The sequence below is a fragment of the Talpa europaea genome (assembly GCF_964194135.1).
Source record: "Talpa europaea genome assembly, chromosome: 1".
NCBI classification, from domain to species: domain Eukaryota; kingdom Metazoa; phylum Chordata; class Mammalia; order Eulipotyphla; family Talpidae; genus Talpa; species Talpa europaea.
The window spans coordinates 102241856-102257375 of NC_140073.1; the positions used below are offsets into that span (position 1 = coordinate 102241856).

General features: G+C 34.5%; 1 protein-coding gene across 1 annotated transcript in view; it reads right to left on the bottom strand.

Annotated features, from left to right (window-relative positions):
• The window catches only part of IFIH1 (interferon induced with helicase C domain 1), a gene marked incomplete at both ends in the record, with an annotated part of 49035 nt that overhangs the window by 24745 nt on the left and 8770 nt on the right, over positions 1-15520 (bottom strand). The window contains 2 exons of the mRNA XM_084257328.1: positions 2386-2490; positions 13990-14136. Of these exons, the coding sequence (XP_084113454.1) occupies positions 2386-2490; positions 13990-14136 (252 nt within the window). The remainder of the gene's footprint in view (positions 1-2385; positions 2491-13989; positions 14137-15520) is intronic.

Consider the following 15520-nt stretch of genomic DNA (forward strand, 5'->3'; position numbering starts at 1 on the left):
AAATGAAATCAAATAGGGCTTAAATAATAACATTTTATTGGAACTACACCATGTGGCAAATTTCATTCTCACATTGATTTTGACAGCTGAGTTATTCTTGGAGAGAAAAGGTCTGTCACTGCATGTGTTTGAAATCGACAAAGTATTCCTTTACCTATAGTATGTAACCACGGAAAAATACACCATTCCAGCTGGACAAATATTAATAGGTATTACCTCGAAATAGTAAGGAAACACTTTATACATATCAGGCCAATGTGTATTGCCAAAAATATCATCACTTTGTGAGAAGCAGTGTGTATCTCTCTGAGAATGAGAAACAGAAAAACAAAAAGCCTTCCATGGTGTAATTAGAATAAAGTTCAAAGTACCACTAAATATGTTTTACTATGGTATAATCCTTGCACAAGAGAACCTCATGGTATGGCACTGGGTCATGTCCATAATTCTGGTGATTCATCATGGATGTTTTTGAAAGTGGGCAAAGAATATGTGGAATAAAGTTGCTTTCATGTCAACCTCAAAGGTTAAAATATAATCCCAAACATTGTAAGGTTTTTCGATGATTCAATATGTGCTTAACAATTCACACTCTCTCTATATCCTTATTTGAATTTTGATTCTGTTTCAGCCTACATCAGGCACCTGAGAGAAAGGAATTTCAGAATTTTATAATTTCAGAATTTTACTACCTGCTATGCAAAACAATTATTTGTTCTTAAGCACTAGCCCATCTCGAACTTCAATGGATGCCCTCTGAAAATGTGTTTGTCTTCAGATGGATTTGCCTTTGAAAATGTGTTTGCTTTTTAAAAGCAGGTTGCATTCAGATTTATCACGTCTTTCATGCCACATTGAGGACTGAAAATCAGTAAATAGTTATATTTGCTAACAGCTCTAAGTAGAACAAATGCCCAGCACACACAGAACACCCATTAAGAATTTAGTGAATGAATGCTGTTGAAAAGCCCTTACTTAGACAAACAAAACTTAGGATAATATCCAGAAGCTTAAAATAATCCATAAAAATGTTAAATATTAGCTAAAATATATATTGAGTTATAGCATCAACAGCATTTAATAGACATGTCAATTATCAAATTTAACAATTACATAATAAGCATAGAAAAATGAACATATTCATCAGAAATAAGCACAGGGCAAGAACTTAAGAAACACTAAGTGAACAATACATTATCCCTTTTAAATTAAAATTAAGAGTTAACACTTGGTGAATTGGGTTTCTTCAAATCAACTTCTTCAGGAGAAAAAGGGACATTTAAATAAAAGAGGCATAATTTTCCAACCTGGAAAATTTCACGACTAATGACCACCTTTATGTAAACTATTTTGCACCTCTAGGTATGCTGTGGATCTTAATTTCTAACATTCTTTGGAAACTACATGATAAGTTGAAGAATCTGACATTTTCTAAGGTTTTTCTAAAACTCAATCACAGAATAAATAAAGAATAAGGTAATTATTTCTTAACCTGTCAGTTAAAAACTGCTTAGCTGGTCACATTGCAGAGGAATATTTATTTTGTGTGTCATTTACGACTTTTAATTATGAAATATTTCAAACATACAGATAAATGTAGAAAGGATTCATCAACAGACATCCAAGGATTCATCAACCATTCCTGAAATATGTTAACATTTTAGCTCAGCAGTAGTCAAGGAAATGTACAAAGAGAACAGAAAGAAATGATTTGAATTGATCAATCTGACAAAAGTAAGGAAATCTGATAATATGAAATACTGCTGACGTGTGGAAGAGGCACTCTCTCACTTACTGCTGGTGGGGTATACAAATAATATGGAGAGCAATTTTGGAAATACCTAGTAAAGTTCTCATATAGTGATGAAAATATTTTGCAAACTCTACTCCTATGCCAGAGATATTTATACAAATTGGAACTCTTAACTATATGTATAATTTCTGGTTTTTCATTTGAAAAGGGACTCTTGTTATCTGTAGTTATCTACAGTCACATTCATGGAAGGCATTAAATTTTTACCTAAAATATATTTTAATTTTAAAAAAGGAGAGTTTGGGAATTAATGTAGAAAATTGGATGTAGAATTTAAATACAGTCAGATTAATTGAGCAGATCCTATAAATGAAATCGATGATATGATTCTACAGAATATGGCATATGCCAGACCCAAAGATATGTACTGGATCAAAATTAGAGCGCTTGACTTTGGTAAGTTGTACTTTTACAGAAAGTGGATGGCAAAGTTCCAAAACTACTTCAACTGTAGAAAAGAATTGCTTTAATTGCATAAATACATTAGGGAGGGTATGAACAGCCCCCATGCTTTCCACTATATGGCGTCTTATTTCACACTTTTTAAGGTTTACACAACAGTTAGGCAGTACCTGATTCACTTCCCATGGTGCCTGAATCACTGCCCATGTTGCTGTTATGTCCAAGACTTTCATCTAAGCAGCTGACACTTCCTTCTGCCAAACTTGTGTCTGATTCTGCAAAGGAAAACATTTTTAAATATTTTAAAAATATTTCTGAGAATAAACGTATTTTAACTGCACACCTCTACAGCACACAGTACATACAGTTCAATGCAAGTAGGGAAGGCACACCCAGACAATTATGAATAAAAGGTAAGAGTTCCTGGCAAGCTACAGTTAAAACCTCCACTACGGATGAGCAGCTGCTGGGGAGTGAATCAAAAACATATCCCTGCTTAAAGTTCCACACGTATAATATGAGAGCTAATGCAAATTTGTAAGGATTTATGACTTTTGTCTTCCCCCATGGGTAAATTTTATCCAGAAAGATTTAGGCTTGTTAGAGTCACTTAAATAAAAAGTATTATATATAAACTGTTGACTTATTATCCCAAAAAGTGGAGGGTAATTAATGAAATATGAAGAATTAATAAAGTACATGATCTGCTAATTGGTTATGAAAACAGCCGTTCAGGGATAACATCACTTTAAGATTTCAAAAAATAGTTTGCTCAAAAAGAATATTATTAATGTCTGCTATTGCAGTTGTACTAGAAGCTTCTGTGAGTTTGGAAATTTTTTTTTCCTTTGCTATGTTGAACTAAACTTCCATCAAAGTCTTAATGGCTAATATGAATGACAAGGGCATGCCCTAACTTACATATCCTGATTTTCTGTTTATTGTATTAATTCCTTTTGAAAACCTCTACCTCAAGAGAAGAATTCCTTACAGTTTATTTCTGTGGACTTACATACCCATCCATAAGAATTGGAACTACTACTGACCTGGGAAAAATAAGTGAAATGGGGTTTAAATTGTTGACTTTGGCATCAGAAGGACTTGTAAAATTTGTCCTTGATGTTGCACTGAGCCTAATTTCCTCTCATTTAAAATGGGTTAGTACAATTTACCTCACAGGATTAAAGTAATATTAGATACAATAATCTCATAGCACTGTTGCTTAATTGCTGGTGATTAGAAAATGATATAAAAACCAAGTAGTTGGTATATCACACAGGTTAAGAGTTTTACTTAATAATACTCTTCATACAATTCATAATATCTCATAATATTTATAATATTGCTAGATAAGTATTATTTCATGCCACAGCTCCCCAAAATACTGAATAAATGACATTAAAGTAGCTTTTAGCTATTTAAAACTAGCCTGAATGTCATACAGTTAAAGATGGGAACAGAAATGGGTAAAAATGTATATGCATTAATCAAAACTTCTCCGGAAAGAGACAACCTAAAAATTATCAAAACTATAAAGTATTTTTTATTCTTGAACCACTCAAATGTTTTAAGTGAGGTTAAAGTTACATATTATAAAAATCACTTTTCTTGAGTGTAGTTAGACGAATTTGACAAATATATGCAGTTTTGTAACCATCATCACATTCGAGATTTTTCCATCACCTCGAAAATCCTTTCAAGCCCTTTTGTTGATAATGTCCTCTTACTATCTCCTGGAAGTCACTCATTTGTTTTCTGTCCCCACAGTTTTGCCTTTTCCAGAAAGTCATATAAATGAACTCATATGATGTGTAACCTTCATGTTTGGCTTCTTTAACTTAGCATAACATGTTCAAGATTCGTTCATGTTTATATCAGTAATATGTTCCTTTTTATTGCCAACTTGTCTTCCATTGAGCATCTGTGGCATCTACGACATCTCCCTTCCAACTTGGATAAGTCTATTTAACTTGGGAAATATAATGGAATTATTGTCATACCCATCACATAAGACATCTTGCTTAAAAGTTAAAAGAAAGCTGATAAGAAATTTGTAGAAAAATTCTCAATGGACATACATACTGTTTAAGGATATTAGCACAACATAAATATGCTAATGTGAAAATACTGTGCTTATCAGTTGTCGTAGATTAGCTCTAAAACTCAGAATTTGAGGAATCCCTTATGATCACACGGGAAAACCTGTATATCTCACTGAGAGATTTTAAATATGGCACTTTGCAATTCCCAGAGGTATGGCTTGTTAGGAGCTCAGAGGCGAGTGTGGGATAGAACTGTCAAGTAGAAGAGCGTTTTGGGCAGATGTACTGATGAAAAGAGAATATGATTTGTAAGGAAAAGGCAAGGTGTAAAATGAGATGTGGAAAATGTCATTGCAGGGATAATTCTAGATTTAGAAATATAGGCCAAAATTTTGAGGCAAAGAAACAAATTTAGATGTAATTTTCATTTGTTGTTTTAAATGTGGTTTTGAGGATGAAAGACAATATCAAAAAAAATGAAAAATACCAACAAATATAATCTAAAAATCCACCCTGTATTCTTTAAGTTGCCCACTAAGTGTAATAGACATAGAAACTATATTTGATTTTCATTTCATTTTCTAATCACTAACAGTTAACCATAATCTTAAACCTACCTTGTGGATGTAAAGTCAAGATTTTCTGCAAGTTTTGTTCTGACATACATAAAGTCTGGGGAAGCTATTTAACACAACGTATATGAGTAATTTATGAATATTAAAGAAAGTTGCTATCAAAAATAGGATATTATTTAAGTCTATTATCTAGTTTATTTTGATATTACAAACAAATCTGCAATGCGTTAGGATGACACTGAGCTCAGTGTTTTCACAAATGTAACCTAAATTACTTTCCAAACTCTCAGCATCCTATGTGGTAGATACACATTATCCCCTCCGTTTTGCAGTATAGAAACCAAGGTTCAGAGGGGTTAAACGATCTATTCAGGTCACACAGCTAGAATGGGGCAGAATTGGGAATCACTGTTTTTCAAACCCAAGCCCAATATTCAAATGTTTACTACCTGACAGCAAAGGTGGCTGATAATCTGTATGAAGCTCTGTAAACAAGCAAGCAATCCTGTATCTACAGTATTAAGTGAAATCAAACTTGAGTTTTTAAAAAGCATATAGACGTTTTCATTATAATGGCAAGCAGTCTATCAATCTTGAAAACAGCTTATCTTTCCAAGAAAGAATAGATTATTTTATTTTGCTAACACTTCTAATTTCCCCAACTTTCATTTACTTTAAACACCCACACTTATTTTAAACCTTTCTCTACACACCAATAAAAGAGGAACATTTCTATCTTGTGGAATAAAATTAATTACAATAATTTTGCTAGAGCTCATTATGAAAATGAAAGTAAATATATAGAGATCTATTTCGTTGTCATTTTAAGGATATATAAATCTACAGTTTCTAAACACAGAAATAATTTTGTTTCCTAGGCAGCAAATTCGTATGCATTGGATATGTTTTTTGAATTTCATAGATATGGGAGTACTAAAAGAAATAACTCTAATAATAAAAGATAATATATTGTATCTCCCATAATATTGAGAATGTTTTTCCCAGAGATTTCACCTCTCATTCACTTTTTACGTCATGTACACACGTGTACACAGTGCACATGTGTGTGCATGCATGTATACACATGTGTGCACACACATGCACACACACACAAAGCCAGATTGAGAGAGTTCTTATGTGATGCCAAAATATTAAACCAACTTATTGAGTTTTCAAACCAAAAATTCCTGCGATTGATTTATAGAGAATTATCTTGTTTCATTCTTTGTACTTTTCACAGTATGTAAATCTGGACTCATGTCCTAAGGAGTAAAGTCATGTGTCTATGATTTTAAAATATAAGATAAAATAGTGTCAACTGAGGACTGGGTGTGCCCATGAACTCACTGTAGCCTATGGTGTCAAACAGACCTGGTATCCAGATGGGAACACGTCCGCCGATAATAAGTACCTTCAGCTTTAAAAAAATCGTTAAATATAGATAGCAATTTTTACTTTCTCAGTTATTGTGAGAATGATTCTGTAAGATCTGGAAAATGAGTCTTGAAGAGAAATAAATCTTAAATTCTCATAAAGTTGCTGCTTAAAAGGACTTTGAATATTGGAGTTAGATTATATAATAAGTTGAGTTAACTTTTTTATAGGTGTCATTTCCTCTAGGAAAAATATCAAAGCTGGCTATAGAACAGATTAAAAAATGCTGGTGATTCCTAACTGTTAAAGAAAAGCAGTTATTCATCTCAAACTCATTTGGAATGAAGGAAAACTGTAATCATCCACTTAAAAGTAGAATTTTCTGTAAGAACTATTTGTAAAGAACACAAAAAAGAACAGCTTTGCTTATTTGCTTACAATGATAGTGTCTAAGACCATTCCATATGTCATGGGAAAAATCGCCTCATTTTGCAATCCCATCTTGAATATTTTACTAATAAGTTAGAGATATTAACTAGAACCCAAGGAATTTCATATTTAACATCTTTTGGGCCTTAAACACTTAAAAATTGTTTATCTAGAAACCAGAAATACTGAAGTTAATTTTTTTTTTCAAAAAAAAAACAAAACCAAAAAACCCTCTTAGTTTAAGGCCTTTTTAGATCTATTCCAATGTAAAGTATGCCCTCTGCTGGAAAATGTTATAACTCTTAGTTTATAAGTATCATTTATTTAACCCAAGACCTAAGATTGATTAGGTAAGATACAATTGGTTCTTATTTCTATTTCTGCAAAGTAGTCTCCCTCCCATTTTCAGCCCAGACCCATCTCTAGGCCACAGAATACTTCTCCTTTCTTACCCCTTGCCTTAGGCAGTCCTGCCTTCTCTTTCCAAAATGTTCTGTGGATCATAGCAGGGAGCAGTGCAAAGGGCTGGGGCCTCTGCATGTGGAAAAAGAAGGGCACCCACAGATGCTGTTTTGTTGAGGGAGTGCTTACAAGGTCTTCCAACAAATTTCATATGTCTTGGTAATTTTATGCTTATTCTACTTCTGACACCTGATGCATTTTAGCTTCGCCCCCTTAGCTATTCCCACCTCCCATCTAATTTCATGATCCCCCCCCACCCCAGCCTGGAATGTCAAAACTACCCTTAAAGTTTCAATTGCATGTGCACCTATGGGCACTTACAAAGAGTATAAGTTCTCAAGTGTGCTTATTTTCATACTACTAACAATATTTACTTCCTTTTCTTTTGAAATCACTTAATATTTTTGAGAGGAATTAGATGACTTTCATTTTCAGCTCTATGTATATGAATTTGTGTGTGTGTGGCACATGCGTGCACACACACAGACACACACACTCACATTTTGGTCTGTCAGATTTTGCTCTCTGTGCCAGGGAACATGTGTTCCTGCAGAATGGAGAGAAGCCACCTCCACCCACCTTGCATATTCTCTCCTGGATCCAAGCTTCGAGGAAATGAGTTCCCCAAAGAGGGGAAAAAAAAAAAAAACACAAAAACTCTGCTAGAGCCACAGACCTACATGGCTGTCCATGGAGCACCTCTATGGCTGTTTACAGAATTTATATCACAGAAATGTTTCAGGCAGATTTAAATTGGAGTTGCATGCAAGAATGTTGAGGCTTTGCACGTGGGCTTCAATATTGAAAGGTAGTTATTCAAGGATTGTGAGGATAACCATATCCAGCAGTATGACCCATTCATTCATTGCCAGCCATTAGCAGAGGCAAAAAGTTTAAGAGTGGAATCAGCTAGGAATGATAAGCCACATGGGGGTGTGGGGGCAGGGTGCGGTTAACTCTTGACAATCACAAAGTTTAGGAATGGCAATATAGAAGAAAATGAATAGGAAATTTATTTGGCTGGTAGGCACCCTTCAGAAAGAACTATGCAAGTTAAGTAGATTTAATCAGGTGTGAGGAAAGCATGGGAAGAGATACAGTTAAGGGTTTCTTGGAAATTGGTTAAAGAATTGACTCTGGCAGAAAAAAAAAAGAAACATGACTCAAAAGTTCTTTGCAGCCTCCAGGATGTAAATATTCCCACTAAAGTTGATTTCAAGCATGAGTTTACCAGCGTGATGTCACCAAGTGGAGCTGCAGAGGTGACACACTCGATTCTGGTAGGTCACTATGATCTAGTTCCAGGTCCCCATCACTTCCTAAGTGCCCTTCTACCAGTCTCATCTGTAATGATCACACCTGCATTGTGCCACTATGTCACAATTTTCTAAGCAACATATGACAAACTTTTAAGAGTATTTTTTGGCCTCAGGAAAAACATTTGTAGAACCCATTAACTCTCCCTGATATCAAAAGTCTTCTTTACTATTACCTTCCTCTGCAAATGATCCCCTCAAATCAAACTCTTCCCCTACTTATATTTTTGGATAAAATTTTGCTAAAATTACTATAGTTGGATTTTGAGGGCTTATTGTTAGCTGGATTAATTTTGGACTTTTTCTTTTAGAGCAGTGTTAGATGCACAGCAAAAGTGAATGGGAGGTACAGCGATTATCTATTTACCCGCCTCCCCTCCATTATCAACACTCTCCACCCTAAACACATTTTGAGCTTTCCGATAGCAGAATTTTTGCTCATGACGTCACATAGCCTGGAATGTCACCTGCCCACGTGTTCACTCCAGCGCAGGCCCTTGAGCCTCAGACGACATGGCTCACTTCTCCTCTGGTAAACTTTCTCTCAGTTTTCCTTCTTTCACAAGTCCTCTCCTCCTCCTTTAATATTTTCTGATCTGCTGAAGATAACTCAGAGCCTCTCTTTAAGAGCATGTACCTTGTTTACTCGAACTGTTTTATAAACTTTGGAGGGGAAGGAAAAACCTCAGTGCTTGGTGCCTGATGTGACTTACTCCTGGCTTCTGGTCTTCATTCACATGCCAAAATAGAGATTGTAAGGTCTAATATCCAATTCAAATTCAAATAAAAACCTTTGTTAAAACTCTGCTAAAAAGCTCTAGGTTGGCAGCAGAAAGGGAAGTCATGACACGATATCCAGCATGTATTAATTACACATTAGGGAGATTTCATTCCATCAAAATTCTATGTCCTCATTCTTGGATAAAAAATGGTAACTTATCTCCTCATACTATTATCTCCTCAGTCATAAAACTGACTCTATGGCTCCTGGCAGGTTTTCAATAAAATTACAAGGCTATATCCTCCTTTAACAAACAGCAACATTGGCCACATATCCCTCTCTCTGTTCTAATTAATATCTGCCTTTTGCACTGCCTCAGTTGTAGTTAATGTAACGAAATTTGGAAAGATACCAAAGTACAGGAGAGCAGTCTTAATTCAAACCAATCCTGTAATTGTATGGGTGATCCTGCCCAATCTTATCTGATACTGCTGTTACAGTTATCTTTCCATTAAGTTCGCAAATGCTCTATGGGATTTATTTCTAGAGATTCTAAAAAATCTTTTGATTTCTAGAGGTTAGTGCTATACAGCATTATTCTGGGTTTCAAGTGCAAGGATAAATTTTGTGACATTTTTACAGAAATTAGTATAGACCAAATCTAAGATTGGACTTTGGTCTATAAAAAGGCAAAACAAAACAACAACAAAAAAGTGCTATAACAGATTGGGCCAGGGAGAAGGAGGCTGTTTTATAAAGGTCAATTTTTAAACCCCTCCTACAGAACATGATCTATGCAAAATATATCCACAATATATTCCAAAGCATAATGTCACCGGATAAACCTAAGGAGTGGAACATATGGGGGAATATGAAAAAGAAGGTATTAAAGTCTGAAAACAAGCAGGTTGGTAAGCTCATTAGCTGGGGTGGAATTTTAAAATCTTCACGTGAACGAATATATAAATCAAAATATACACATGCATTCACAGTCATGCGCACTGTACAGTCACACATGGCACAGTCTTAAACTGTCATATTATAATCTTCCACTCGGGAACAGTGAAATAACATTCTCTTTCTAAATGTAAAGGCGCCCTCTGGTGGTCAATATGGGGTATCGGCATGCTCTAGTTACACAAGGGAGAGAGAAAACACAAGCGAAACTGGGAATTTATGTGGAACCCTGAGTCAAAGTAAGTTTATTCGAAATACAATAAATTTTATTTAGCTTTACTATTTTATTTAATTTTATATTGTTATAATTCATCAATCCCTAAAATAGTATAATAAATATTTTGATGTAAAATAATAGCTCACATGTGACAAAATAGTAGAAACTAAAAATGACTATATGACCAATTCTATAAAACTAAAATTCTAGATAACTGAATATTTTCTATAATTAAATTACTTTTAATAGAAGAAAATGAGGGCTTTTTGTCCCGCTATTGTTTTCTAAGGAAGTTTGAGTTAGAGAAACACGAAGTTTCCCAATACTTTCCTGTGAAAAGCTCTCCAGTGCCTTCAGAAAGCAGAACTGTAATATCCACCATAAAATCCTTCTACTAATAATCTGGTAACCACTTTTTAATGAGAAGCAATTGGGAGGAGGAATAAAGAAGAAATATCAGCCCCCAAGGTGAAGACATCATGAAATCATTCTCCAGAAATATCCACTAGAGAATTCTGATACATAACCCCTAGGGTAAAGGAGAGATGTGATTAAAATTGTTGTTTAAGGTGAGCAGCTCTTACTACTGCTAGTGTGTCTTATCCACCAGTTAAATTGAGAAATAAAAAGGGCTACAAAACAAATAAATATTTGAATTCAAACTATAAATAATTAACATTTGTTGATACCAAGACTATTATGCACTGAAAAATAAATTTTAGAATCTCTTTCAGAAATAGAAATTAGAGAATTCATTTAAAATTAGAAATAATTTGAGTCAGTTTTTCTTTCTGCATGTGAAAATTCCTACATATAGAATATGTGCAATTTAAGTAGCAAGTTTCTTTCTATGCCACTTTGTAACTGCATTTAAAACTGTATTTGAAATCTTTATCCAATATATTAGAATTCAAAATATACATTATACACTATCAATATCAATAAGAGATACAAAAGAGAATTATGTGAAAGCATATTAAAGACAATGGAATGCCTCCACACGTATTTTGATCATTCTGTCACAGAATGCCAACATACTCAAAATACTTCTACATTTTAAATTTTGCAGCAAAAACTTCAATCATAACAACTCCAATAATATCTTTGGACTAATAGCACTTTATAAGTTAGTTATACTCATAATTCTTGGTTTGGAAAAGCAATGAGAAAGTGGACAGGCCCTTGGTGCAACCCAGAGCATCTATCAGCAATGATGTCTAAGGTCTAAGGCAAAGGCACTGCATTTTCCTAAATAAGTTCCCTTTTATTATTTCTCTGGAGAGGGCCAGAATGGATTGGACTAACCTGCTCCCAAATCCACAGAAGTCAACAGCACAGAAATCTCACAGACTGGAAGGTGGGTAGTCTGTCAATTCCATGTGTTCTCAGCTGGCTGAGCAGCTTTCTGTACACATGTGCACTCACTCACACACACACACACAGACACACACAGACACACACACATACACACATACACACACACACACGGTCATACCACTTACTACATTGCTGTTACGTAGCACTTACTGGGCAGCTAAAGAGTGACTGCTATTTGGTTGACACACTCATTACTTGAAAGTTATGTGGGGGAAGAAGCTACTTCTGTTATGTCGCCTCCCCCCAGGTTACCCCCCATTACATGTACAGTGTTGAACAGCAAATGCCTAGCATGTGACAAGAGTTTGAAAAACATTGAAATGAAAGTAGTGAACAGACCCCAAGAGGGAAAAAAAATTCCTCTTTCCCCTGAGGCCATTATTACGAAAGGTGGGACCCCCCACAAAACTTAGAAATCAAAATCTACATTTCAACAGCTTCTCCAGCTGTAAGCACATTAAAGCTTCAGAAGCATTTAATTAAGAAAAACAAATACTTTAAGCCTGGCTAAAACAAATAGACGATAAAAAATGACAAAACCAGTCAAAAGACTAAAAATAACCTAACTCAAAAATTGCTAAGTCATTAGTAACAACAACAAGAACTTGTAAAAATGTTTTTCTTAGAAATCAAAAAGTTTAAATTGAAGCAACAAAATAGCAAATTGGTAAAGTGTGAAAACAATATGATCCACTTGTGCATTAGAGACTTTGGGACAATAGACACTGTCCTATACAGTTTTAGGACACATAAATTGATACAAGTTCCTGGAGTGAAAATGGACATTGCTTCAAATGTCTTAAAATTGTAGAAGTCATTTGACCTAGAAATTCCAATTACATCCTATCTTTTTCTGAGACAAAATACAAAGGGAGGCATTATAGCGTAATTCACCAAGTCATGTATCTCACAAATAATAGAATATAGTGAATTTTCATTATTCATAAAAGTTGCAGATATCATAAATGTTTGACTAATTAATTATAATGCATCCAAAGAAAGGAACTATTACTCAATCATGAAAAACCATGCAGTAGAAGAATATCTAATAAACATAAGAGATATTCTATTATAACCAGGTATGTAAAAAGACCAGAAAGAGAGACACCCAAATGTTAAGAGTAATATATCTAGATGATGAGAGTCTGGTGACTTTTTCTTGTACATTTCTATACTTCCCAAGTTTCTTGCAATGCAATGTAGAAAGTAGTAAACTTTGCAGTGGTCTGCTAAAGTCAGCTTATATTGGCCCACAAGAACCAACTGTTAAATTTTTGGCAGTTGTTAAACACATTCACTAAAATAATCAAATCATGTTAACTAAAAGTTCAATAAATTATAGCAAAATAAAGGTAAGGAATACTTAAAAACCATCACTTCCTAATCATTTTACTAGATTTTGCTCTTATATATGATGAGGCTTTATTTATATTGGTTGATCTGCAGGGTGGAAATGCTGTTTAATGGTGAGTTACTGTGCATCTCTTCCCTAATTCTGTGTTCAGTGACATTATATTAATAGTGTGATATCAGTTTTACTGGGAGTATTTACACTGTGGAGATTGGAAAATGCAATAAATCAGGACTTTTTTCTTTTCCCCTGAAGGATTACTTGTTAAACATTCAATAACACCCAAAAGATTTCCTGTGAAAACAGAATGTGACCATTTGCAGAGGAAGAGGAGGGGAAAGAATCTCCTATTATGGGAGAATTAGGATAAATAACTTTTCATTATCTCATGTCAAAATGGTAGACATGGTGGTACCTAGTACTCACACCAACTAGTTACTAGAGTTCAAGTCAACCTCAGTCTCGAACCTTTCACATCACCTCTCATAGTCCTTTCTACAGCTTATGATTTAATTTATAACTCAGCAGTACCTCTCTGAGACACTCCAGTCTGTAAAATAGGGTAAAGGGGAATGACCTTACAGTATTTAATTTTCAGAACTTTTACTTTGACAACTCAAACTAATTAGTGTTACTGAAAGCACTTTCAAAGCCATGAAATATCAGGCATGTTTATGATACTTACAAGAGCCATGGATAACTTATACAGCAATATCAGAACCAATGTGTTCATATTCATAACATATTGATATTGTATCAGTTCTAAAAACACTTTTAGTGAGAGAATTATTTTAATATAATCTCCTCTAGAAATATTACTTTAATAAAAATGCCCACTAAATCCCAAAGCCCAAATTTTCTCCCTGTTTAACAGACCTTCATGTCATCAAGCACCAACTGTCTTTTTCTGCAAGTAGTAATAAGAGAATGTAAAGTGTATCTGTCCCAAGTACCTAGAGCTATAGAAGAATTTGCAAGAGATGATTCCAATGAGTTATGCTCCGTGTACAGGTTTTCTTCCTCTGGACTTGGCTGATCTATGGCCAAAACAGGTTGCTCTTTGACTTCTAGACCATCTTCGGGGGATAAATTCTTAGTCTCTATGAATATAAACAAAAATGCAATGCAAGTTTTTATACTATACATAACTGTTCTCAGTATTTTTAAAAATGAAATGAGGATTCTTAATATTTACTTGAAAATAGTAATTTTTCAAATTATAGTTTTGGGGGTTACACGTTTACCTCTCCTTATGTGCACTTTACAATTCTAAATACAATGCAAATTTTTACACAATATAAACAACTGTTATTGTTATCTTGTCCTTAGTAGAGATTTGCCTGAATATACTTCAGTACTTTGACATTTTGAAAGGCTTGTAACATGTTTTTCGTTATGACACAGTATTTTTATTTTCAATGAACACAGTAGGTAATTCTTTTGTAATATGCTAAATTTCTTCTAAAAGGACAACATAGTAAGTATTATGTTAATCACAAGAAAAGTAAGATGATTTCCTATCTGACCATCACTTTTCTGAAGCAAGTCAGTTATTCAGTGATACAAAATTACATTTAAGGCTGAATTAATGGAAATGCAAATGTGCTAGTAGCTTTTCTTTAGCTTGTGCTCTTGCCATTTTGTTCCTTTGCTGTGAGTTCTACATGAGATGTGCATATGCTTTAATGTCAGCCTAAATTCAAGTAATCTGAATTTTTGTAGGTCTTTTTTTTCAATTCAATAAAATATTCTATATCTTTCTTTTCTCCTTCCCTCCATTTTTCCCAACAATTCTTCCTTCAACCACACATGTATTGAGTGTTTTATTAAAGGCCTCTGTGGGCTACAGAGAAAAACTAGAGTTTTTGTTCTTCTGAAGCTATAATCTGTCAGAGAAGACTGATGTCTGAAAGTATTGCTTTGGATTAACCATCAGAGGAAACAGGAGGAACATTTATCCTGTACATGGACAGTTTCCTGAAGAAAACTTGTGACTTTGGACCTTGTCTTTGGCCAGACATCTTAACAATGTGTACAGCTACCTGATAAGTACATCTGGGATTTATAATCATAATTGACTATTTTGTGCTTCTCATATAAGGAATTAACTCAGTTGTTTAATTCTCAAAATCATTCTAGGTAACAATATTATCATTCAAGGGGAGTGAACTGAGGCACAGAGCACATGAGTGCCTGGCCAAAGCCTCACATCCAGGGACGTGAAGGAGTCAGCAGCGTGCAGTAGGTGCAGGATCCTGCCCTGAGGCTCCTGTATTAGTCAATTTGGCCACCCTAACAAACTATCACACACTGAGTGGCAGAAGCAACATAAATTTATTTTCTTACAATGTCAGCAGGTTTGGTATCTGGTGAAAACTTCACTCTTAAGTGTCAGAAGGTGACCTTATTTTGTCCTCAAATGGTGGAAAGTGACAAAGATTGTTCTTTCTCTCCTTGTAAGGCCACAGTCTTATCAGATGAGGA